This window comes from Physella acuta, unplaced genomic scaffold, assembly GCF_028476545.2.
Source record: "Physella acuta isolate Inbredline_101_S28 unplaced genomic scaffold, ASM2847654v3 ptg000412l, whole genome shotgun sequence".
In the NCBI taxonomy this organism is placed as follows: Eukaryota; Metazoa; Mollusca; class Gastropoda; family Physidae; genus Physella; species Physella acuta.
In genome coordinates, this window is record NW_026731931.1 from 1 (window position 1) to 23,969 (window position 23,969).

Sequence of the window (23,969 nt, forward strand, 5' to 3'; positions counted from 1 at the left end):
AGAAACCGCTTTTTGGTGTTTAAATTCTCTAAATTTTTTGTTAGTATTTTTACATGAATGAATACTTTTGGGTAAGGGGAACCTTATTAGCTTATGGCTTCTTATGACGCATTTATATTGGTTGAGAAACCACTCCCCCCCCCACTCTATTCCATTGCTATCATCATTGTTTTAAATATAAATTCAAAACCTCTCATGAGTGACAACTGAGTTTTGTTTTGCTTAAAGTCAACAATGCTTGAGATATATGCAGAATTATTTTTGTGTATTAACACAATTACTGTGTTACTTGCACATTGCATATTTCATGTACACATTTCATTCTGTTTACCTAAACATGATTCATGTTTTATATATTTACTTGGCAGTTACGATTTTTAAAAATATTCCTAAAATCTTACCCATTATACAAGCCGTATAAGAATTAAGCCAATGCTAATTGTTACACTATTACAAATTCAAAAATGAAACTTAAAATTGAAAAAAAAAATGTGTGCAAAAATACTTTTTTATGCTGAACAAATATTTTTTACCAGCAAACTATGTACATAGATTTAAGTTCAAATACAAAAATAATAAGTAATTGTGCAAAATATTTAATTTTGTTTGGTTTGTGGTTGTTGTTGATAAATACAATTATATGCGATGCTTTAATTTATAAATTTTGTTGTTGATCAATATAATTCGATGATTTAATTTATTATTTTTTAAGGAAATGAAAAAGAAAATTTGTTGATAAATATAATTCGATAATTACATTTATTAATCTGTAAGGAAGTGAAGAAGAAAAGTTGTTGATAAATACAATTTGATGTTTACATTTATTATTTTTGTAAAGGAAATGAAGAAGAAAACAATCTAGAAGCAACTTCTTCGGGACTCGTCGTTTTGTCGAAGCAAGCCGAATCAGCGCTCCTATTGAGTACCATTAGCCTTCTGGAAACGTACGAAGTGCATAAAATAAGCAATTTTATAACTCAATTAGAAAATTTGACTCAGGACAGTATTATCGAAGATGGAATTCTCGTGAGGAATATCATGGCTAGCGTTACGAAACTTCTAAGCTTGAAAGATTCTGCCGACAAAGCGGAATCATCATCAGATATGCACAGGTATACATTTACACTACCTTGCATTATCTTGCATTCAACACTGCTTCTAATTCTATTTCATTATTTGTTTTTAAGCATGTATTATTATAAAGATCATATTGATAACGTCGTATTTTATTGAGAAGTTCTAAATACCTGTAATTATAAATTTATTTTATGATTTATTATATTTTGTTATAAAAGGCCACACTGTTATACGCTTTTTATTTTGTACATTGACACGAATTTTTTTTTTAAATGCCAGATGTTGAAATCCATTTTTTCCTATGTAATATCAGTTAAAGACTTTCAAAATGTTATTCCCGTTCGTGCCAAAAACACATGGGGAAGATGAAGTAAATATCATCGGTTTGAGATACCTCGGCATATGAAGGGATAGTATGGTCATCTCTATGCCTAGCAGCCTTTGTTTCCCTAACGTGAGTCTTGAGAGCTGGGTGGATTCGAACTCGAGGCTTTTGGGTTATCAGTCTATCTCTGTAGGCCTACCGTTAGACCAATTGTTAGACATTAACGTTAATTTTTTATTTCCCGACAGATTGTTGAAAATTGTACAACGCATACCTGAAAGAGTCTTATTCACGTCAGCAACCTTTAAATCAGTGCAGCCTGCGTTTGCTGTGCTCGCGATAAAATTAGAAGAATTCAACTCGGGGTACATTCAAATGACAGTTGGAACAGAGTCTTCACATCAGTTGAATGAAAGCAAGGTTCAGTAATCTTAAATTCATTGTAAATAGCATGTTAGGCCTCGGATAAGATTATATGGGGCCCTAATGTTTAGCAGTGTTTCTTTCAGCCACCCCCAAATTCACCGCCTCTCTATGACTGTACTCAATAGAAGCAATATATAATTCATACGGAATATAATACATATACTTTAAACAGAGCTCCCTAGCCCCATCCACCACAGAAGTTAAAGTGCGCCCCTCCACTGAAAGTTTCCAGTTCGAACTCTTCCAGAAAAAAAAACATACCTGAAAGAAACCTTGATGTTTAATAACATGAAGATTTACTGTGTGTAAAAAATCTAAATAAAATAATATATTATTCTAAGTTCTTTACACATATTATGTGAAGGATATAAAATTAGCAATTTTTTTTTATTTGTAATTTAGTATTTGTGAGTACTACTTAAAATAGTCAGGTAGATGAATGAATGACAAAACCATACTTTAAAGTTATGAAGCGGCTTTTTTTTGTTCTTGGTTGGACAAAGGCTAGGGAAGCAAATCCCAAAAAAGATGAGCAGGCTGAAATCGGAGTCAATGGCCTCAATGGCGCAAAACCAGTTGACACGTATACTTAATTGTGTTGGAGGGAATCACTTTCAACACTAAAATTAAGAACGAAGAAGAAGATGAAGAATACATTTTTTGAATTAAGAATAACATTTATGAAAAAAAAAACTTATGAATATGAATATTTAAAGCTCTGCTCCTTTGGCTTACATTTAATATCCACAGACGAACGTGCAAGGAATAGAGGAGAACAAAGCGAGTGATTTAAATACAATGTCAATTTCGTTGGCATCGATGGAAGTGTTGTTTGGTAGCAGAGAAAAAGTTATTGGAAAAAGGCTTGCTTTTTCGGTCTTTCAAAAGGATGACTTTTTAAATGTAATGTATACACAGAGGCCTATATATATATATATATATATATATATATATATATATATATATATATATATATATATATATATATATTATACCATGCATTGCAATCCGTACTCAAAACACATAGTACATAAAAAGCATAGTTGATCTGTTTCGGAGACCTTGACTATGAAGGGATAGTGCGGTCAGCACTATGCCCATACGCCTTCGCTTTCTGTAACGTGACAAAAGCCACAGTCACATCAGCGTGGACTCTTCGACAGTCTCTTGACTTGAACCCGGATGGAAACTCGAGACTTTCGGGATAGCAGTCTAGCTGTCTACTGCGTTATATACATATAAATCAAACTAATATATAAAGCTCAATTCTGTATGTAAAAATAAGTTTGTCGTTGACATACTTCTATGGAATTAAGTGTTAGACTAATATCGTACTAATAGTCTAAATTTATGAGTTAAAAAATTACTATTGAAAGTGTTGGGAAATAATTTTCATTTTTCAAACTGATAGTAATAATTGTCAGCATGTTCAGTAAGCACAATTTTTAAAAAATAACAAAAATTCTAATTATGTCTGAAAATTATTTATATTTAGTCCTTTAGTACTTACTTCCCTTTGATAAATTAGGAAAACACAATTACTTCCCTTTATAAAACGTTGCAAAAAGAATTTATTTTTATTACTTTGTTTTGGTGTTGGGAAAAAAATAATTACATAATTAGCGGGGATTGGTCAAGTGCAAATGTTCTAGGTATTTTGCGAATAAGCTTGGAGTATTATAATTGTTCATTTGGTTTGGGTTGGCACCTACGTTCGTTCAAGTAAGTGCAAAAAGACTATGAATAAGTTGGGGTACTATAGTCGATTATTAAGCTAAAACAGGCGATTCTGCCCCGGACTAGACTGTGAGCACTTTGCGTTTATGTTCGCGTTAGTGTTTTCTTTGTGTTAAGGTTGGGTTTGCGTTAGTGGTTGCGTTTTGATTTGGTTCGTTTTTTATTCTTTCTTTTTCGTTTTCGTTTGTGTTTTTTTCTTTTGGTTTGTGTTTGTATTTGTGTTTGTGGTTGGTTTTGCGTTTGGATTTGGTTTGTTTTCGTTTGCTTTTTCGTTTGTTTTTTCTTTGTGTTCGTATGGTGTTTGTGGTTGTGGTTGGGTTTGTTGTTAGGTTTTTGTTTTCGTTTGCTTTTTTGTTTGTTTTTTCTTTGTGTTTGTATTGGTGTTTATGATTTTGGTTGGGTTTGTTGTTAGGTTTTTGTTTTCGTTTGTATTTGTATTTGTGTTAGCGTTATGTTTGCGTTTTGTTGTTTTGGTTGGTTGTGGTTTGGGTGGGCAATGCCGGGTTAATGTTGATTACTAAACACACAGGTAACGATCTTTAACAGAAAGGTTTTTCACAGAAGCCAGAGCAGGGCCTGGTCGGGACGGCTAGTAAATATTATAATAAATATATGTAGACGAGAAAAATGGCCCGTTGAGGAAGGATACACCGGGCGCTAGGTTGATAGTGCTGTCTCTTTTCTCTAAACTAAAACCAACCCACCCCCCACACACCACCCCCACCCCCCACCCCACACACCACCCCCCACCCCCAAGTAATTCAAGCCGAATCAGCGCTCCTATTGAGTACCATTAGCCTTCTGGAAACGTACGAAGTGCATAAAATAAGCAATTTTATAACTCAATTAGAAAATTTGACTCAGGACAGTATTATCGAAGATGGAATTCTCGTGAGGAATATCATGGCTAGCGTTACGAAACTTCTAAGCTTGAAAGATTCTGCCGACAAAGCGGAATCATCATCAGATATGCACAGGTATACATTTACACTACCTTGCATTATCTTGCATTCAACACTGCTTCTAATTCTATTTCATTATTTGTTTTTAAGCATGTATTATTATAAAGATCATATTGATAACGTCGTATTTTATTGAGAAGTTCTAAATACCTGTAATTATAAATTTATTTTATGATTTATTATATTTTGTTATAAAAGGCCACACTGTTATACGCTTTTTATTTTGTACATTGACACGAATTTTTTTTTTAAATGCCAGATGTTGAAATCCATTTTTTCCTATGTAATATCAGTTAAAGACTTTCAAAATGTTATTCCCGTTCGTGCCAAAAACACATGGGGAAGATGAAGTAAATATCATCGGTTTGAGATACCTCGGCATATGAAGGGATAGTATGGTCATCTCTATGCCTAGCAGCCTTTGTTTCCCTAACGTGAGTCTTGAGAGCTGGGTGGATTCGAACTCGAGGCTTTTGGGTTATCAGTCTATCTCTGTAGGCCTACCGTTAGACCAATTGTTAGACATTAACGTTAATTTTTTATTTCCCGACAGATTGTTGAAAATTGTACAACGCATACCTGAAAGAGTCTTATTCACGTCAGCAACCTTTAAATCAGTGCAGCCTGCGTTTGCTGTGCTCGCGATAAAATTAGAAGAATTCAACTCGGGGTACATTCAAATGACAGTTGGAACAGAGTCTTCACATCAGTTGAATGAAAGCAAGGTTCAGTAATCTTAAATTCATTGTAAATAGCATGTTAGGCCTCGGATAAGATTATATGGGGCCCTAATGTTTAGCAGTGTTTCTTTCAGCCACCCCCAAATTCACCGCCTCTCTATGACTGTACTCAATAGAAGCAATATATAATTCATACGGAATATAATACATATACTTTAAACAGAGCTCCCTAGCCCCATCCACCACAGAAGTTAAAGTGCGCCCCTCCACTGAAAGTTTCCAGTTCGAACTCTTCCAGAAAAAAAAACATACCTGAAAGAAACCTTGATGTTTAATAACATGAAGATTTACTGTGTGTAAAAAATCTAAATAAAATAATATATTATTCTAAGTTCTTTACACATATTATGTGAAGGATATAAAATTAGCAATTTTTTTTTATTTGTAATTTAGTATTTGTGAGTACTACTTAAAATAGTCAGGTAGATGAATGAATGACAAAACCATACTTTAAAGTTATGAAGCGGCTTTTTTTTGTTCTTGGTTGGACAAAGGCTAGGGAAGCAAATCCCAAAAAAGATGAGCAGGCTGAAATCGGAGTCAATGGCCTCAATGGCGCAAAACCAGTTGACACGTATACTTAATTGTGTTGGAGGGAATCACTTTCAACACTAAAATTAAGAACGAAGAAGAAGATGAAGAATACATTTTTTGAATTAAGAATAACATTTATGAAAAAAAAAACTTATGAATATGAATATTTAAAGCTCTGCTCCTTTGGCTTACATTTAATATCCACAGACGAACGTGCAAGGAATAGAGGAGAACAAAGCGAGTGATTTAAATACAATGTCAATTTCGTTGGCATCGATGGAAGTGTTGTTTGGTAGCAGAGAAAAAGTTATTGGAAAAAGGCTTGCTTTTTCGGTCTTTCAAAAGGATGACTTTTTAAATGTAATGTATACACAGAGGCCTATATATATATATATATATATATATATATATATATATATATATATATATATATATATATATATATATTATACCATGCATTGCAATCCGTACTCAAAACACATAGTACATAAAAAGCATAGTTGATCTGTTTCGGAGACCTTGACTATGAAGGGATAGTGCGGTCAGCACTATGCCCATACGCCTTCGCTTTCTGTAACGTGACAAAAGCCACAGTCACATCAGCGTGGACTCTTCGACAGTCTCTTGACTTGAACCCGGATGGAAACTCGAGACTTTCGGGATAGCAGTCTAGCTGTCTACTGCGTTATATACATATAAATCAAACTAATATATAAAGCTCAATTCTGTATGTAAAAATAAGTTTGTCGTTGACATACTTCTATGGAATTAAGTGTTAGACTAATATCGTACTAATAGTCTAAATTTATGAGTTAAAAAATTACTATTGAAAGTGTTGGGAAATAATTTTCATTTTTCAAACTGATAGTAATAATTGTCAGCATGTTCAGTAAGCACAATTTTTAAAAAATAACAAAAATTCTAATTATGTCTGAAAATTATTTATATTTAGTCCTTTAGTACTTACTTCCCTTTGATAAATTAGGAAAACACAATTACTTCCCTTTATAAAACGTTGCAAAAAGAATTTATTTTTATTACTTTGTTTTGGTGTTGGGAAAAAAATAATTACATAATTAGCGGGGATTGGTCAAGTGCAAATGTTCTAGGTATTTTGCGAATAAGCTTGGAGTATTATAATTGTTCATTTGGTTTGGGTTGGCACCTACGTTCGTTCAAGTAAGTGCAAAAAGACTATGAATAAGTTGGGGTACTATAGTCGATTATTAAGCTAAAACAGGCGATTCTGCCCCGGACTAGACTGTGAGCACTTTGCGTTTATGTTCGCGTTAGTGTTTTCTTTGTGTTAAGGTTGGGTTTGCGTTAGTGGTTGCGTTTTGATTTGGTTCGTTTTTTATTCTTTCTTTTTCGTTTTCGTTTGTGTTTTTTTCTTTTGGTTTGTGTTTGTATTTGTGTTTGTGGTTGGTTTTGCGTTTGGATTTGGTTTGTTTTCGTTTGCTTTTTCGTTTGTTTTTTCTTTGTGTTCGTATGGTGTTTGTGGTTGTGGTTGGGTTTGTTGTTAGGTTTTTGTTTTCGTTTGCTTTTTTGTTTGTTTTTTCTTTGTGTTTGTATTGGTGTTTATGATTTTGGTTGGGTTTGTTGTTAGGTTTTTGTTTTCGTTTGTATTTGTATTTGTGTTAGCGTTATGTTTGCGTTTTGTTGTTTTGGTTGGTTGTGGTTTGGGTGGGCAATGCCGGGTTAATGTTGATTACTAAACACACAGGTAACGATCTTTAACAGAAAGGTTTTTCACAGAAGCCAGAGCAGGGCCTGGTCGGGACGGCTAGTAAATATTATAATAAATATATGTAGACGAGAAAAATGGCCCGTTGAGGAAGGATACACCGGGCGCTAGGTTGATAGTGCTGTCTCTTTTCTCTAAACTAAAACCAACCCACCCCCCACACACCACCCCCACCCCCCACCCCACACACCACCCCCCACCCCCACCCCCCACACACACCACCCCCTCCACACACCGCCCCCCCCACCCCTCCACCCCCCCCCCCTCTCCACCCCCACCCCCCAAAAAAAACATGTCTACCGTCCAATTCAACGAAATATAATTATATACTTTTTCCAGTGTCCGCCCCCTCCCAGAAAATTCTACCCCCGCCCCCGAAAATTTCAATTACCCCCACCCCTCTCCGGGGAGGAAAAACTCTGAAAGAAACACTGAAACCAACCCACCCCCACCCCCCACCCCCACACCCCCCACCCCCCACACACACACCACCACCCCCCCACCCCTCCACACCCCCCCCCCCCAAAAAAAAAACATGTCTACCGTCCCATTCAACGAAATATAATTATATACTTTTTCCAGTGTCCGCCCCCTCCCAGAAAATTCTACCCCCGCCCCCGAAAATTTCAAGTACCCCCCACCCCTCTCCGGGGAGGAAAAAGTCTGAAAGAAACACTGAAACCAACCCCCCCCCACCCCCCCCCACACACACCACCCCCCCCCCCGCCCCTCCATCCCCCCCCCCACACACACACCACCCCCCCACCCCTCCACCCCCCCCCCCCCCCCCCAAAAAAAAAAAACATGTCTACCGTCCCATTGCAAGAAAACCACTTTTAAGATTAGACACATTAATTAGGCGGTAATTTTATTATAGAGTATCGATGAGGAAATTTCTTTTGAGTTGGGGAGGGGGGGGGGGGCTCAGACGTTCTTACGCGGGGGTGGGGCTTCGCCCCTACCCGAAGAATTGTATGAAAGAAACTCTTAACGCAAACCACTTAGATTAGACCAAATTGCCTTTGTATTGAATATCGATAATCAATGACGTCATATCAATGTGTGCACTATCCGGCTTGAGATTATTTTCTACTCTGTGCGCTAAATGTGTCGACGTCATACTTCGTTTTTCGAATTACTGTGCATGTTTTTATTTTCCTTGTCTTTTCTCTAGAGCGTTCTTGTCAGACAGATAGATAGATAGAGAGACAGCGAAACTATTATTATAGATACTAGATAAATGGCCCGTTGAGGAAGGGTACAACGGGCGCTAGGCTGATAGTGCTGTCTCTTTTCTCTAAACTAAAACCATCCCACCCCCCCCACACACCCCCCCCACCCCACACACACCACCCCCACCCCCACCCCCACACACACCTCCACCCCCCACACACCACCCACCCCCACCCCCACCACCCCCACCCCCACCCCCACCACCCCCACCCCCCCACACACCTCCCCCCACCCACCCCCACCCACCCACCCCCACCCCCCAAAAAAACATGTCTACCGTCCCATTCAACGAAATATAATTATATACTTTTTCCAGTGTCCGCCCCCTTCCCGAAAATTCTACCCCCGCCCCCGAAAACCTCAAGTACCCCCTGCCCCTCTCCGGGGAGGAAAAAGTCTGAAAGAAACACTGGTGTCGCGCTTAGCCACTACGCGAAGAATTGCATTAAAGAAATTGCGAGAAAACCACTTTTTAGATTAGACACATTAATTAGGTGGTAATTTTATTATAGAGTATCGATGAGGAAACCACCCCACCCCACCCCCCCACCCCCACACACACACCTCCACACACCACCCACCCCCACCCCCACACACACACCTCCACACACCACCCACCCCCACCCCCCACACACCCCCCCCCACCCCCACCCCCCACACACCACCCGCCACCCCCCCCACACCACCCCCACCCCCCCCCCCACACACCACCCCCCACCCCCCCCCCCCCCACCACCCCCCCCCCCGCCACCCCCCACCTCCCACCCCCCACCCCCCACCCCCCACTCCCAAAAAAATCATGTCTACCGTCCCATTCAACGAAATATAATTATATACTTTTTCCAGTGTCCGCCCCCTCCCAGAAAATTCTACCCCCGCCCCCGAAAATTTCAAGTACCCCACCCCTCTCCGGGGAGGAAAAAGTCTGAAAGAAACACTGAAACCAACCCACCCCACACACACCACCCCCACCCCCCCCCCACACACCACCACCCCCCCCCCCCCACCCCCAAAAAAAAACATGTCTACCGTCCCATTCAACGAAATATAATTATATACTTTTTCCAGTGTCCGCCCCCTCCCAGAAAATTATACCCCCGCCCCCGAAAATTTCAAGTACCCCCACCCCTCTCCGGGGAGGAAAAAGTCTGAAAGAAACACTGAAACCAACCCACCCCCCCACACACCACCCCCCCACCCCCACCCCCACCCCCCACCCCCCCACACACACACCCCCCCCCCCCCAAAAAAAAAAACAAACATGTCTACCGTCCCATTGCAAGAAAACCACTTTTTAGATTAGACACATTAATTAGGCGGTAATTTTATTATAGAGTATCGATGAAGAAATTTCTTTTGAGTTGGGGAGGGGGGGGGGGGGGGGCTCAGACGTTCTTACGCGGGGGGTGGGGCTTCGCCCCTACCCGAAGAATTGTATGCAAGAAACTCTTCACGCAAACCATTTAGATTAGACAACATTTCCTTGTTTTCAATGTTTACGCGACAATCAATGACGTCATATTACTGTGTGCACTCTCTGGTTTGAGATTATGTTCTACTCTACGCTAAATGTGTCGACGTCATATTTCGTTTTTCGAATTACTGTGCATGTTTTTAAATTGCTTGTGTTTTCTCTAGAGCGTTCTTGTCAGACAGAGCGTTCTTGTCAGATACACAGACAGCGAAACTATTATTATAGATTCACATATGTGTGTATCTATCTCTTTAGCTGTGTCTCTCACTCTCTCCCTCTATATATATATATATATATATATATATATATATATATATATATATATATATATATACATATATATATATATATATATACATATATTTATATATATATATATATATATATATATATATATATATATATATATATATATATATAAATATATATATTTATATATATATATATATATATATATATATATATATATATATATATATATATATATATATATATATATATATATATATATATATATATATATATATGAAGTCAGATGAATATTGTGGTAAAGCTGCCAGAATCAACAGTTACGTCATATCAGCAAGTATTCCAAACACTACAGTCCGTGATCTTGACCCCGATTTTTTAATCACGTTTATTCATCTAGAGAAAGTAAGACTTACTTGCATTCCTCTGATTTTATATGTTTAATATTGGTAAATTTTGTTTTTGTGTTTTCAACTTTCATTGTTTTTTCTTTAAAAAAATACAGTTTTAAAATATGTGTGATTTATTTTAGAGCATGATGCTGGTAAAGTGTGCTTAAATATCTTTCTTAAAAAATACAGTTTTAAAATGTGTGATTTATTTTAGAGCATGTTGCTGGTATAGTGTGCTTAAATATCTTTCTTAAATATACTGTTTTAAAATGTGTGTGATTTATTTTAGAGCATATTTACAAAAAAGTGTTCTTAAATATTTTTCTTAAAAAATACAGTTTTAAAATGTGTGTGATTTATTTCAGAGCATGTTTCCAGTAAAGTGTGCTTAAATATTTTTCTAAAAAAAATATCGTTTTAAAATGTGTGATTTATTTCAGAGCGTGTTGCTGGTATAGTGTGCTTAAATATCTTTCTTAAAAAATAAGTTTTAAAATGTGCGATTTATTTCAGAGCATGTTTCCAGTAAAGTGTGCTTAAATATTTTTCTAAAAAAATACAGTTTTAAAATGTGTGATTTATTTCAGAGCCTGTTGCTGGTATAGGTTGCTTAAATATTTTTCTTAAAAAGAGCAGTTTTAAAATGTGTGATTTATTTCAGAGCATGTTGCTGGTATAGTGTGCTTAAATATCTTTCTTAAAAAATAAGTTTTAAAATGTGTGATTTATTTCAGAGCATGTTTCCAGTAAAGTGTGCTTAAATATTTTTCTAAAAAAAATATCGTTTTAAAATGTGTGATTTATTTCAGAGCCTGTTGCTGGTATAGTTTGCTTAAATATTTTTCTTAAAAAGAGCAGTTTTAAAATGTGTGATTTATTTCAGAGCATGTTGCTGGTATAGTGTGCTTAAATATCTTTCTTAAAAAATAAGTTTTAAAATGTGTGATTTATTTCAGAGCATGTTTCCAGTAAAGTGTGCTTAAATATTTTTCTAAAAAAATACAGTTTTGAAATGTGTGATTTATTTCAGAGCCTGTTGCTGGTATAGTTTGCTTAAATATTTTTCTTAAAAAGAGCAGTTTTAAAATGTGTGATTTATTTCAGAGCATGTTGCTGGTATAGTGTGCTTAAATATCTTTCTTAAAAAATAAGTTTTAAAATGTGTGATTTATTTCAGAGCATGTTTCCAGTAAAGTGTGCTGAAATATTTTTGGTTAAAAAATACAGTTTTAAAATGTGGGATTTATTTTAGAGCATGTTGCTGGTATAGTGTGCTTAAATATCTTTTTAAAAAAATAAGTTATAAAATGTGTGATTTATATCAGAGCATGTTTCCAGTAAAGTGTGCTAAAATATTTTTCTTAAAAATACAGTTTTAAAATGTGTGATTTCTTTCAGAGCATCATTCCAGTAAAGTGTGCTTACATATTTTTCTTATAAAATACAGTTTTAAAATGTGTGATTTATTTCAGAACATGTTTCCAATAAAGTGTGCTTAAATATTTTTCTTAAAAAATACAGTTTTAAAATGTGTGATTTATTTCAGAGCATGTTTCCAGTAAAGTGTGCTAAAATATTTTTCCTAAAAAAATACAGTTTTAAAGTGTGTGATTTCTTTCAGAGCATCATTCCAGTAAAGTGTGCTTACATATTTTTCTTTAAAAATACAGTTTTAAAATGTGTGTGATTTATTTTAGAACATGCTCCCAATAAAGTGTGCTTAAATATCTTTCTTAAAAAAAAATACAGTTTTAAAATAAATGTGTGATTTATTTCAGAGCATGTTTCCAGTAAAGTGTGCTTAAATATCTTTCTTAAAAAAATAAAGTTTTAAAATGTGTGATTTATTTCAGAGCATCATTCCAGTAAAGTGTGCATATAGAGTAGAGCCTCACACGGGGACATCGGCAAACTGGTCCACTGTGGGCTGTAGAGTTGTGGAGACGTCTAATGAGAAAACTATCTGTGCCTGTAGTCATCTTACAAATTTTGCACTGATTATGGTAGAAAGGCGTTTCTTGTTATACTACCACCTTCTATTGTGTTAACTTTTGGAACTCAATAACTATCCTTTACAGTAAGAAGATATTAAAAAAGAAACGCGGGATTGAAAGCTCCCGTAAATGTCCGCTTATTTTCTGATATGACAGAATCAGTAGAGCCGAGCTATAAAATTGAAAGAAAAATTAATTGTACTAATATTTACTTTTAAAAAATATAATAGAATCTAGAAGTAAAAGAATTTCGCTAACAAATTAACGCAACTATGTGTGCATACCTGAGCATACAATAATTACATTATATTGAAAAATAAGATTTCCGGAAATCGTTCAAATGTCGACATAAGTCTTTGCATACAACATAATACATACTGTTTAAATTTCGGTCAAACTTATCATAAACGGTTCTCAAGTTATGGCCTTCTGTGAAACCGGAAGTCGAGAAAGTACCACTTCAAGATCGCGCCCAAAAGTATTGGATTAAAATTCAAATATTTATTCACCGGTTCCGCGCGATTATAAAATGTCAAACTTTGTCAAAACCTTGATTTAGATTTCTGCACGATTACAATGCATCTTATATATTATTCCGTATACGATATACAGGTTGGTGTAAAACGGTGAAAACTGTTAATATTTAATTTAATTTTTTGTAGACGGTAATATTTATCTCTTATATACGAGATCATAAACATAAAGAAATCTTGTGTCTTTAGGTAACCAAACTCAATTATTTAAGAAAACACTATAAAGTATTTTTATGAATCAAACATTGTCATTCTTTTTGCTTTAAAAATCTTAAGCTTGTTCACTAAAATGTATTTAAAGGATGTTTACGAAACCAATAAAAATGCAAATGTGGAAGACGACAAAGCTCTATCCATTATTACTTACGTTGGTTGTGGCACGTCCACATTCGGACTGGCCTTGACTTTATTTGTGTACTCAGTTTACAGGTAAATTTATTCCTTAATTTAGTTTATTGCGACGGAGTGGTTTGGTAGTAGAATGATCAAAGGTTTGTTAAAAAAATTAACAAGATTTGTGTTTTTATGTTTACATTGGGCTATATTTAACTGTGTTGTGTTGAAATTATTTGAGACAAAATTGGGCAAAATTTAGAAAATTGGGCACTTATAAAAAAAATAGGCTACGTTCCCACAGTGCATTTGCTTGGATGCAAACTTCAGGTTGTACTAGTAATAAATTAATATATTAAATGACATAAAATTTAGAATTATTCAACAATAAAAATCGAAAAGTACAGTAGTATCACGTTTTATCAGAAAACTGAGAAGCCAGGAGTCCTCGCTCATCATATACAACCTGTGTTGGGCAATGTTCCTATTTAACTGTGTGCTGTTGCTTGGAATGCATTCTCAATATTTGAACACTTTTTTGTGTAAGGTATGTTAGAACATCAGCATTCTTTTACAATTTTTGTTTCCTAAATACCTAATATTATTACTTATATCAGTATTATCTTACTTAAATACCAAATTCATAATAATATTGCCTACATCAGTATTATCTTACAATTTTTGTTTCTTAAATACTAAATTCATAATATTACTTATATCAGTATTATCTTACAATTTGTTGTTTCTTCAATACCTAAATCAGAATAATATTACTTATATCAGAAATACTGTACACTTTTTGTGTCTTATATACCAAATTCATAATAATATTAAAGGAATTAAAATGATTGTTTTTATTAAACTATTTTTCAACATATTATTTCTTGTTTATATTTTAAACAGATGGTCGCCTCGTTCATTCATTATTTTCTACTTGCGACAATGGCTTGGATGGCTGTAAACGCTGTTTACATGTTTATTTGTCTGATTCTTGTTTTCAACACCCACTTCACATTTTTTCTACTTAAAACATGTGTTGCAGGATGGGGTGAGTTCAGTTTATATAAAGCGTATAGGATTATTATTTTATATTTTTAGCGCAATTTCCATTCTGGAGAATTGCGTTTATTAACCTGTCATTTCTGGATGTATGAATGTATGAATGGATGGATGGATGGATGTGTGTCCGCAGCTTTAAGTCGTATCTCCTCCTCAACGAAGCAATATCGATGACTAGTTCCAAAAGCAATTATGTTAAGCAAGTTACGAGGATGAACATAGGCCATAAAAATTCCGAGTTTCTTTCACGGATTTCCCGGAAAAGCCAAAAAATCTCGGCAACCAGACCACTTAGCGACTTGAAACATGTACCAATTGATTCCTGCCATAATTTAGAACAATATTGCCGAAGAAAGTTTTCAAAAATATCCTTTCGTTTGGTCAAAAAAAAATTTGAATTAATTAAAATTTGGACCGAATTAGTAGGCATTTTTTCCAACCACACCACACGCGTCATCACGTTCAATAGCTGCGCCATCGCGTTCCATGGCTGCGCCATCACGTTCAGTAGGCGCGCAATGGTTTTTAGTCATGTACTCTATTGTAAATAAAACATGTAAAATACTGAAAAAAAAATTAATAAAAAACGTTTTAATAACTAACCAATGGTTTTACTAACCCTGCTCTTGATTTACGCTACGACAGAGCTATTTTTAGATAACATAAGGAAATTGCGCTAAAATTATCACTAGACTTTTTAATTACCTTGTTTTTGTAAATGTGTGTTTAATTTTTGTTTGTTTTTTAATCATAGGTTTTCCATTAATAATCGTCGCCATCACATTGGGGGTGAATAAAACGGAAAGTTATGGTTACACCTCTTCTGGAATGTAATAATTTAAACATATATATATATATATATATATATATATATATATATATATATATATATATATATATATATATATATATATATATATATATATATATATATATATATATATATCATACATTTATTAAAAGAAACATTATCTTTCTATATCTCTAATTTGCTATCACTCTCAAACTCTCTCTCTTTATATATATATATATATATATATATATATATATATATATATATATATATATATATATATATATATATATATATATATATATATATATATATATATATATATATGTTACGGCCAAAGCCCGGAGTCGGCCAATGCACGGATTGGCCGGCCAATGCGCCCATTGGCCAATATCGCCTCACATAGGTCGGTCAAAGTCCGAAACGTTGCTTGATTTCGGCCTTTTGCTGGCCAATCCGCAGACTGGCCATGGTGGACCGGCCAAAGTCTGAAATAGCTCTTGATTTCGGCCTTTGGCCGGACAGTCCGCGGGCTGGCCATGGTGAACCGGCCAAAGTCTTAATTAGAAGATCATCTGGCTAGGGACGACCGGCCAAAGTCCGAATGAGAAGATCATGAGCAGATTTTGGGTTTTTTTTTATGCCGTAAGGATCATGAAATTAAGTCTTTATTGATTATTGATTAAAGTAAATGACAGAAACATTCAATTTTTTATTGTACTAGAGTCTCAATCAATCAATTTTATCACTTGTTACAACAAGTTTAACTTTAATGGCATTTAGAATTACATAGAAGCGTGTTATTTTTACACTTGCAGCGATTTTTTGTGCACTTAGATGTGCAATTGCAGCGAGTGTAGCCTTGGCCGCCGGTCAATGATTGTGAAGATGCGATGGTTCGTAGTGATTTTTTCTCAGTGACAACTGAGGACATCAAGAGCAGTTTTTCGTGAAGAATTAAAATCTCACTTCTAGCATACTTTGGCCGGTCCACCATGGCCAGTCCGCGGACTGGCCGGCCAAAGGCCGAAATCAAGCAAAGTTTTTTGGACTATGACAGACCTATGGGAGGCCATATTGGCCAATGCGTGCATTGGCCGGCCAATCTGGGCATTGGCCGACTTCTTGCTTTGACCGTAACACACACACACACACACATATATATATATATATATATATATATATATATATATATATATATATATATATATATATATATATATATATATATATATATATATTTATATATGCAAATATAAATGTACATATTGTGATGTAAATATTTTAAAGTGCACGCATTAATGAATTCTATGAATAGATGTTGGGTGCAGCGTCCCGAGTTTTACTACGTGGTTGTTGGACCCGTACTTTTTACGCTGGTTGTCAACTGCACTGTGTTCTTGATGATTCTGCACCAGCTGCTACGTTTGTCACGGCTCAGTGGCCAAACCAGCTTAAACGAGAGTTCGACGAAGAGGTTTGTTTGTTTTGTGAACGCTTGGCACGTGTAAACATATATATATATATATATATATATATATATATATATATATATATATATATATATATATATATATATATATATATATATATATATATATATATAGCAATTTATGATTGTATGAATACTTGGGGGGGGGGGCGGGGGAGGTGTGAAGAATGCAGCGGCGCCATATAAATGTACACAACTATGTTAGTCATTAGTCATCTTGGTAGGGATAGATTTTTTTTTTTATTTAAACAAAAAAGAATTTTGGAAGCCAAAGCAATCAAAAGAGAAAAACGTGCATAGACACATTTACGTGTAAATAAGGACTTTTTTCCATTAGATACTCCGCTGTGCTGCTATCTAGTTCCACATACCAGGGTACCTAAACGATTTGTAAGTGTTTCATCAACGCGTTACTGATTGTTGTACTTTTAGTCGCGTGACCTTGTTTGCTAAACAAGGAAAAGGGAAGTATTGGTGTATCCACTAAAACAGAGTAACCTTCATTTACATTATTTAAAATAATGTAATGCAACTTTATATATATATATATATATATATATTTTTATATATACATATATATATATATATATATATATATATATATATATATATATATAGGATTAGAATTAGAAAAGGATTAGAATCAGGTTGATTAATCACATTGACTTATTTTTAAGTTTTTTTGTGGGTTTATTTTACAACCGAAAAAAAATAACTTTTTATTTTACGAATGATTAATCACAATTGGTGAAATAAATCTCAATTTTATTTCAGGTTGGCACGAAATTTCCGCTCAGCCGTCAGTTTGTTTGTTCTGTTGGGTCTCACGTGGGTCTTTGCGTTTCTGGCTATCGGAGCAGCGAATACCGTGTTCACATACCTGTTTGCGTTGTTTAGCTCTCTACAGGTGAGGTATTAGTTCTAGGGGTTAATTATAAAGCATGAAAATGATGTATTCGTTCTACAGGTTTGTTATAAAGCGTGCATATGATTTATTAGTTCTACGGGTTAGCTATAAAGCTTAAAAATGAGGTTTTTGTTTTAAGGGTTAGTTATAAAGATTGAAAAATGTATTAGTTATTACGGATTAGTTATAAAGCGTGCACATAAGATATTACGTTTATATATTTTGTCATTATCATTGCAGATTTATTATTAAACTTTGCTGGTCAGTTATGAAGTTTGTAAAATAGCTATAAGCTCTAAAACATAGATAATTGATTCATCAGGTTTGTTATGTAGTTTACATGCTAGTTTTCATTTCACGTTTACATTACATAGGAGGATCAACGTGGTCGGAATAATGAAGCTCATGATTGCTGAACCGTAGGGTCCCTGGTTCGAGCCCACGGGCAGGTGATTGTCAATATATTTGAACTGCAAGTCATCTAAGAAAAATATCACACTAATCAAACCTTTGGGCAGATAAGGCTCGTTAGCTGGGGACAGCCACTCTTCTAGGAGAGACAACTCCAAAATCAAACAACTGCTGCATTGTAGTTTGTTCTTCGTTTCACAAAGGCTATGGAAGCAAATCCAAAAAGAAAAGCAGGCTGAAATCGGCCTTGGTGTCGAGAGTTCATTTTTTTTGTTAACACTAGATTAGAAGCTCTTTGCATTCCTTCGCGGCCAGTGTACGATATTTTGTAAACAAAAAATTCTTCACTTCTTTTCTTCAGGGCCTCTTCATGTTTACTCTCTACTGTCTACTGAAAGAAGAAGTTTGGACTATTTTGAAAAACTTATGCTGTGGTAAAGATGAGTTCTCGGATATAAAAAAGAGTAAGTCCAATCATTGTTTACGTTTAACTGAAGTCGTTTTGTAACTAATTAAGTATTTTCTTCGCAAAAACTATTTAATTGGACGCTTGTCTGAAAAAAAAAAGATATTTCTGTTTCTTTGTATACACTTGAGTTAGGGTTAAGGTTAGTTTTGGCCTGTAGTGATCTACATGTATTAACATTTTAGAACTAGATATGTTAGGAGTTAAGATCAATAGGAATGAACAACTTTTTAATAACCTGCATTTCTCAAGGACTATTAGAATTTTTGCCTTTGAGCAACGAGAAGCTGGTCATTAATTTTGAGTATATATTAAAAATTTAGAATTATTCGTTCGCTTGGGGGATTTATGAAGAATCTTGGGCACGACATTCTTTTATTACAATCTCTGTGTTTCCTTGTTCATTTTTAAACAGGAATACTTATTTAAATAACAATGGACTAATAATTAATATATTTTTGTTCCACATAATGATCGATGTAAAGTAGTTTAAAATCAAATAATTTGTTCTCCATAGACACAATGACTACATCAAGTACATTTTATAAATCCAGCCTGAACGAAGAGGAAACTATGAAAGATAGTTACAACATTGTAAGTATTACGTCTCATCATCTATATATATTTGTCTCTTCTGGGAGACTTTAGAAAACAAGCTGCCAGCGCGCCTTACAGTCCCCTCTCTTTCTCTCTGTCGCTACCACCCCCACCCCCCCCACTCCGACCCCCTACCCCCCACCCCCACCCCCCTCACATGGTCTGGTGAGCGGTGTTCACTCTAAATGTTTATATTCGTAGAGCCGGGTTTGGTGACGGTTATTAGGGGCAGATAATTTAGTTTGAAACGATTTTAAACTAAGCGGAGGTAACTAAGAGGAGGCTGCTTTCACGTGGGGAGGGGGGAGGGGGGGGGGGTTTAGTGTTTTAAAGCAAATATTTTCAGTGGCAGAGTTGGTACTGTCAAATTCACAAATTATGAATTACTGAAAAGTAGAAAAAACAACAACTAAATAGCGGCGTATGATACACAGCGGGTCGGCTCGTTTGAAATACTCTACAAAAAACGTTGATTTTTATTACATTTTTTGTTGATAAATGGTTAAAATTATTTTATATAATACTAGACGACTCAGTTACCCGTTGGAAAATGTCTGTGCTTCACTGCGCAAATCAAACCACTGCGCCGAGCACACCCGATTTATATTTCCATGCTAAATGAATTTCTACTATACGCCCCGAACCTCTGCTCTTTCTTTCTGATTCATACATTTATGTCAATCACGCGGGGTGAGTCGGGATTGCAAAAATGACAAATTATGCGAACGATTGATGAGACGTTGTAGGCTTGGTATTAGCTTCCACACAAAAAAGTATTAAATCTACATACCAACATGAAACATTGTAAACCTAAATATGTACTTGTTTCATTCAACAAAACACTAATTACACGGAAAATTTAATTTTGCAATTGTGTACGTATGTTTGTATATATCTATATCTATATCTATATCTATATCTATATCTATATCTATATCTATATCTATCTATATATATATATATATATATATATATATATATATATATATATATATATATATATATATATATATATATATATATATATTATATATATGTCTGTCTGTGAGCATGATAACTTGAGTACAATTACAGCTAGATTTATATAATTTGTAGTCTACTTTTAGTTTTTAAAAAGCCTATAACTTGAGCTTGTTTCACCTAGACAAACAAAATTTCACATGTAAGTAAAATAATTAATTTTCTAATTTCTTGTAAATTTTGAGTAGTTTATGTTGACCGAAAGTATTTCATATTTCTCAAAAGAAAACGCAAATGTATGCATAAAGTACTAATATTCCACTTTTTTTCTAATATATAAAGCTCAATTCTGTATGTAAAAATAAATTTATTTGTCGTGGATACTTCGATGGATTTAAGTGTTAGATTATTATCGTGCTAATTGTCTATATTTAATCTGAGTTAAAAAATTACTATTGAAAGTGTTGGGAAATAATTTTCATTTTTCAAACTGATAGTAATAATTGCCGGCATGTTCATTAAAAACAATTTAAAAAAAATATCATCTTTTACAAAAACTCTAATTATGTCTGAAAATTATTTATATTTAGTCTTTAGCATTTACTTCCCTTTGAAAAATTAGGAAAACACAATTACTTCCCTTTATAAAACATTGCATTAGTGGAAAAAATTACTTTTTATTACTTTGTTTTGGTGTTGGGAAAAAATAATTACATAATTAGCGGGGATTGATCAAGTGCAAATGTCGTAGGTATTTTACGGATAAGCTTGGAGTATTATAATTGTTCATTTGGTTTGGTTTGGCACCTACGTTCGTTTAAGTGAGTGCAAAAAGCTATGAATAAGTTGGGGTACTATAGTCGTTTATTAAGCTGAACCAGGTGATTCTGCCGCGAGCTAGACTGTGAGCACTTTGCGTTTTTGTTTGCGTTTGTGTTTTCTGTGTGTTTAGGTTGGGGTTTGCGTTAATGGTTGCGTTTTTGATTTTGTTCGTTTTTGTTTTTTCTTTTTTCGATTTCGTTTGTGTTTTTTTCTTTGGATTTGTGTTTGTATTTGTGGTTGTGGTTGGTTTTGCGTTTGGATTTGGTTTGTTTTCGTTTGCTTTTTCGTTTGTGTTTTTTTTCTTTGGGTTTGTGTTTGTGTTTGTGGTTACGTTTTGCGTTTGGATTTATTTTGTTTTCGTTTGCTTTTTCGTTTGTTTTTTTCTTTGTGTTCGTATTGGTGTTTGTGGTTGTGGTTGGGTTTGTTGTTAGGTTTTTGTTTTCGTTTGCTTTTTTGTTTGTTTTTTGTTTGTGTTTGTATTGGTGTTTGTGGTTGTGGTTGGGTTTGTTGTTAGGTTTTTGTTTTCGTTTGTATTTGTAATTGTGTTAGCGTTATGTTTGCGTTTTGTTGTTTTGTTTTTGGTTGGTTGTGGTTTGGGTGGGCAATGCCGGGTTTATAATGATTACTAAACACACAGGTAATGGTCTTTAACATAAAGGTTTTTCACAGAAGCCAGAGCAGGGCCTGGCCGGGACGGCTAGTGATACATACATTTTTCGCTGTTCACTTGTTGCGTCATTCATTTTTTTACGAGATTTTATTCTATTTTAAAAAGTTTAAGTAAACAAAAGTTGTTTAAAAATCACGCCAATATCCCGAGTTGCATTGGAGAAAGTTTAGGGGAGATCACTCCCGCTCTATTTTATTTAGCCGACACAATAGTTTTCTGCATTTTTCAAGTTTTCATCATAATGAAATTCAATAGACAGCTAATGCCTTCGTATTTTCGAACTGAATGATTTGCCAAGCATTGCTTTATTCATAATATTGTCGGAAACCATCAGAAATGACAAATACATATATCATTTAAGGGGGAAGGCTCCGGTAAAAAAAAAAAAACTTTTTTAATACTCTCTAGAAAACAGTTATTTCTTTACAGTTTTATTAAGATACATCCGCTTATGCATTTCCACTAAAAAAAAAATGGTGGAAAAATCTTGGTAACTATGACAATGGCGGCCATCTTGAAAAATTAACCCCTTCGTAGGTTTTCCACCATTCATAAAATATTACACTTTAAGCCCAATAAACAATCAATTCATACTATCCTTCCATATTTTGTGGTAATCAGCTAAAAAATTTAAGTGCATATTTTCAAACTAATTTTTTATGAATTTTCAAAATTTGTGTCCGTTCAAAACACTTAACTTTTGGGAATTTTGGGGCATTAAAACTAGTGTTTCGAACAGACACAAATTTTAAAAATTCATAAAAAATTAGTTTGAAGATATACACTTAAAAATTTTAGCTGATTACCCCAAAATATGGAAGAAGATTATGAATTGATTGTTTATTGGACTTAAAATGTAATATTTTGTGAATGGTGGAAAACCTACGAAGGGGTTAATTTTATCAAGATGGCCGCCGTTGTCATAGTTACCAAGATTTTTTCAAAATTGTTTTTAGTGGAAAAGCATATGTGGATGTATCTTAATAAAGCTGTAAAGAAATAACTGTTTTCTAACGAGTATTAAAAAAGTTTTTTTTACCGGAGCCTTCCCCCTTAAATTATAGTCGGAAGATAGAAATACATTCTAATGAACAACATTCTTTAATCAGTATCACTGTCTTATTTGCTTTGTCGCCTAGTTTGCATTTTAACTTAATTATTTCCAGAGTAAAAAAAAATCTACATAATAAATTTCTCATATTACATAATTAAATGTGTAAATTCGAATAAATCTTAACTATTTATTACCATTTTCAAATAAAATTTGGTTTATACTGTTCTTTTTAAAATAATATTTCTCCCTTCATAATTTAGTGTTTTAAAGTTATAGACATTCTACTTATTTTCCAAACTCGCTATACCAACTAATACATATATAAACATAGATATAAATCATCCAACTGGATAGACAGGTGAGTTATAATAGTGTTATGGCGATAAATGATTGGAGTGATTTTAACCTTGCTGAATTCTGGTAATTTTTAAATCACAGGAATCTGTTGAATCAGCGCCATTGAAGGATACAGGTGACACGACCTAGCAAGATTCTATTAATTCTATTTATTCTATTTTTTCTCGGACGTTTTCTTTGGTTTTAAACTGGATATCTGGCTAATAATGAAGACGGGTGGGTTTCTGCCTCTGATGTTTAGGCTTTGTCTCAGGTTAAAAAAAAGTGTCAGCATCTCAATGTATAAGATACTGCTTAAACGAGTTTGGATTTAGTTAAATTGTAATGAATGCAAAGTGTTAAAGTAGCTTCAACTGTGTCAAAGCTTTAATCACACTAAATATAAGGACTGATTCATACGTCAATTATGTTAGTGTTGAGTAATCACACAACTTTAGTTAAAAAAAATTGTTTACAATAAAAACTTCATAAGCCTTTGTTTTTAATTTTATTTTATTTTCAAAGCATTGTTTTAAAATGTATTGTTTGTACATTTATTTAATGTAACATATACTTTTTTTTTGTATGTATGTTTTTAAATTTTTTTATATTTTTTTATTTTATTTTAATACTTTTATTTTCCAATTTA

At 34.3% G+C, this 23,969-nt stretch overlaps 2 protein-coding genes and 2 long non-coding RNA genes across 4 annotated transcripts; all 4 read left to right on the top strand.

Annotated features, from left to right (window-relative positions):
- Positions 1-877: 877 nt before the first annotated feature.
- On the top strand, positions 878-3,264 carry LOC131942598 (uncharacterized). Its single transcript, XM_059302482.1, has 4 exons — positions 878-1,112; positions 1,651-1,822; positions 2,579-2,731; positions 3,253-3,264. Exons 1-4 carry the CDS (start codon positions 1,039-1,041, stop codon positions 3,262-3,264), a joined length of 411 nt encoding a protein of 136 aa, XP_059158465.1. The 5' UTR covers positions 878-1,038.
- A 1,178-nt stretch (positions 3,265-4,442) lies between these two features.
- LOC131942550 (uncharacterized) lies at positions 4,443-6,114 on the top strand. Its single transcript, XR_009386776.1, has 3 exons — positions 4,443-4,542; positions 5,081-5,252; positions 6,009-6,114. It is a non-coding gene; the product is annotated as an uncharacterized LOC131942550 (long non-coding RNA).
- A 6,684-nt stretch (positions 6,115-12,798) lies between these two features.
- On the top strand, positions 12,799-14,257 carry LOC131942581 (uncharacterized). Its single transcript, XR_009386779.1, has 3 exons — positions 12,799-12,896; positions 13,722-13,849; positions 14,180-14,257. It is a non-coding gene; the product is annotated as an uncharacterized LOC131942581 (long non-coding RNA).
- A 1,315-nt stretch (positions 14,258-15,572) lies between these two features.
- On the top strand, positions 15,573-23,470 carry LOC131942554 (adhesion G-protein coupled receptor G6-like). The gene is made up of 6 exons (XM_059302449.1): positions 15,573-15,642; positions 16,924-17,082; positions 17,872-18,004; positions 18,777-18,879; positions 19,399-19,475; positions 23,423-23,470. The coding sequence occupies exons 2-6, from the start codon at positions 17,009-17,011 to the stop codon at positions 23,468-23,470; spliced, it is 435 nt and encodes a 144-aa protein (XP_059158432.1). The 5' UTR covers positions 15,573-15,642; positions 16,924-17,008.
- The last annotated feature ends 499 nt before the right edge of the window (positions 23,471-23,969 follow it).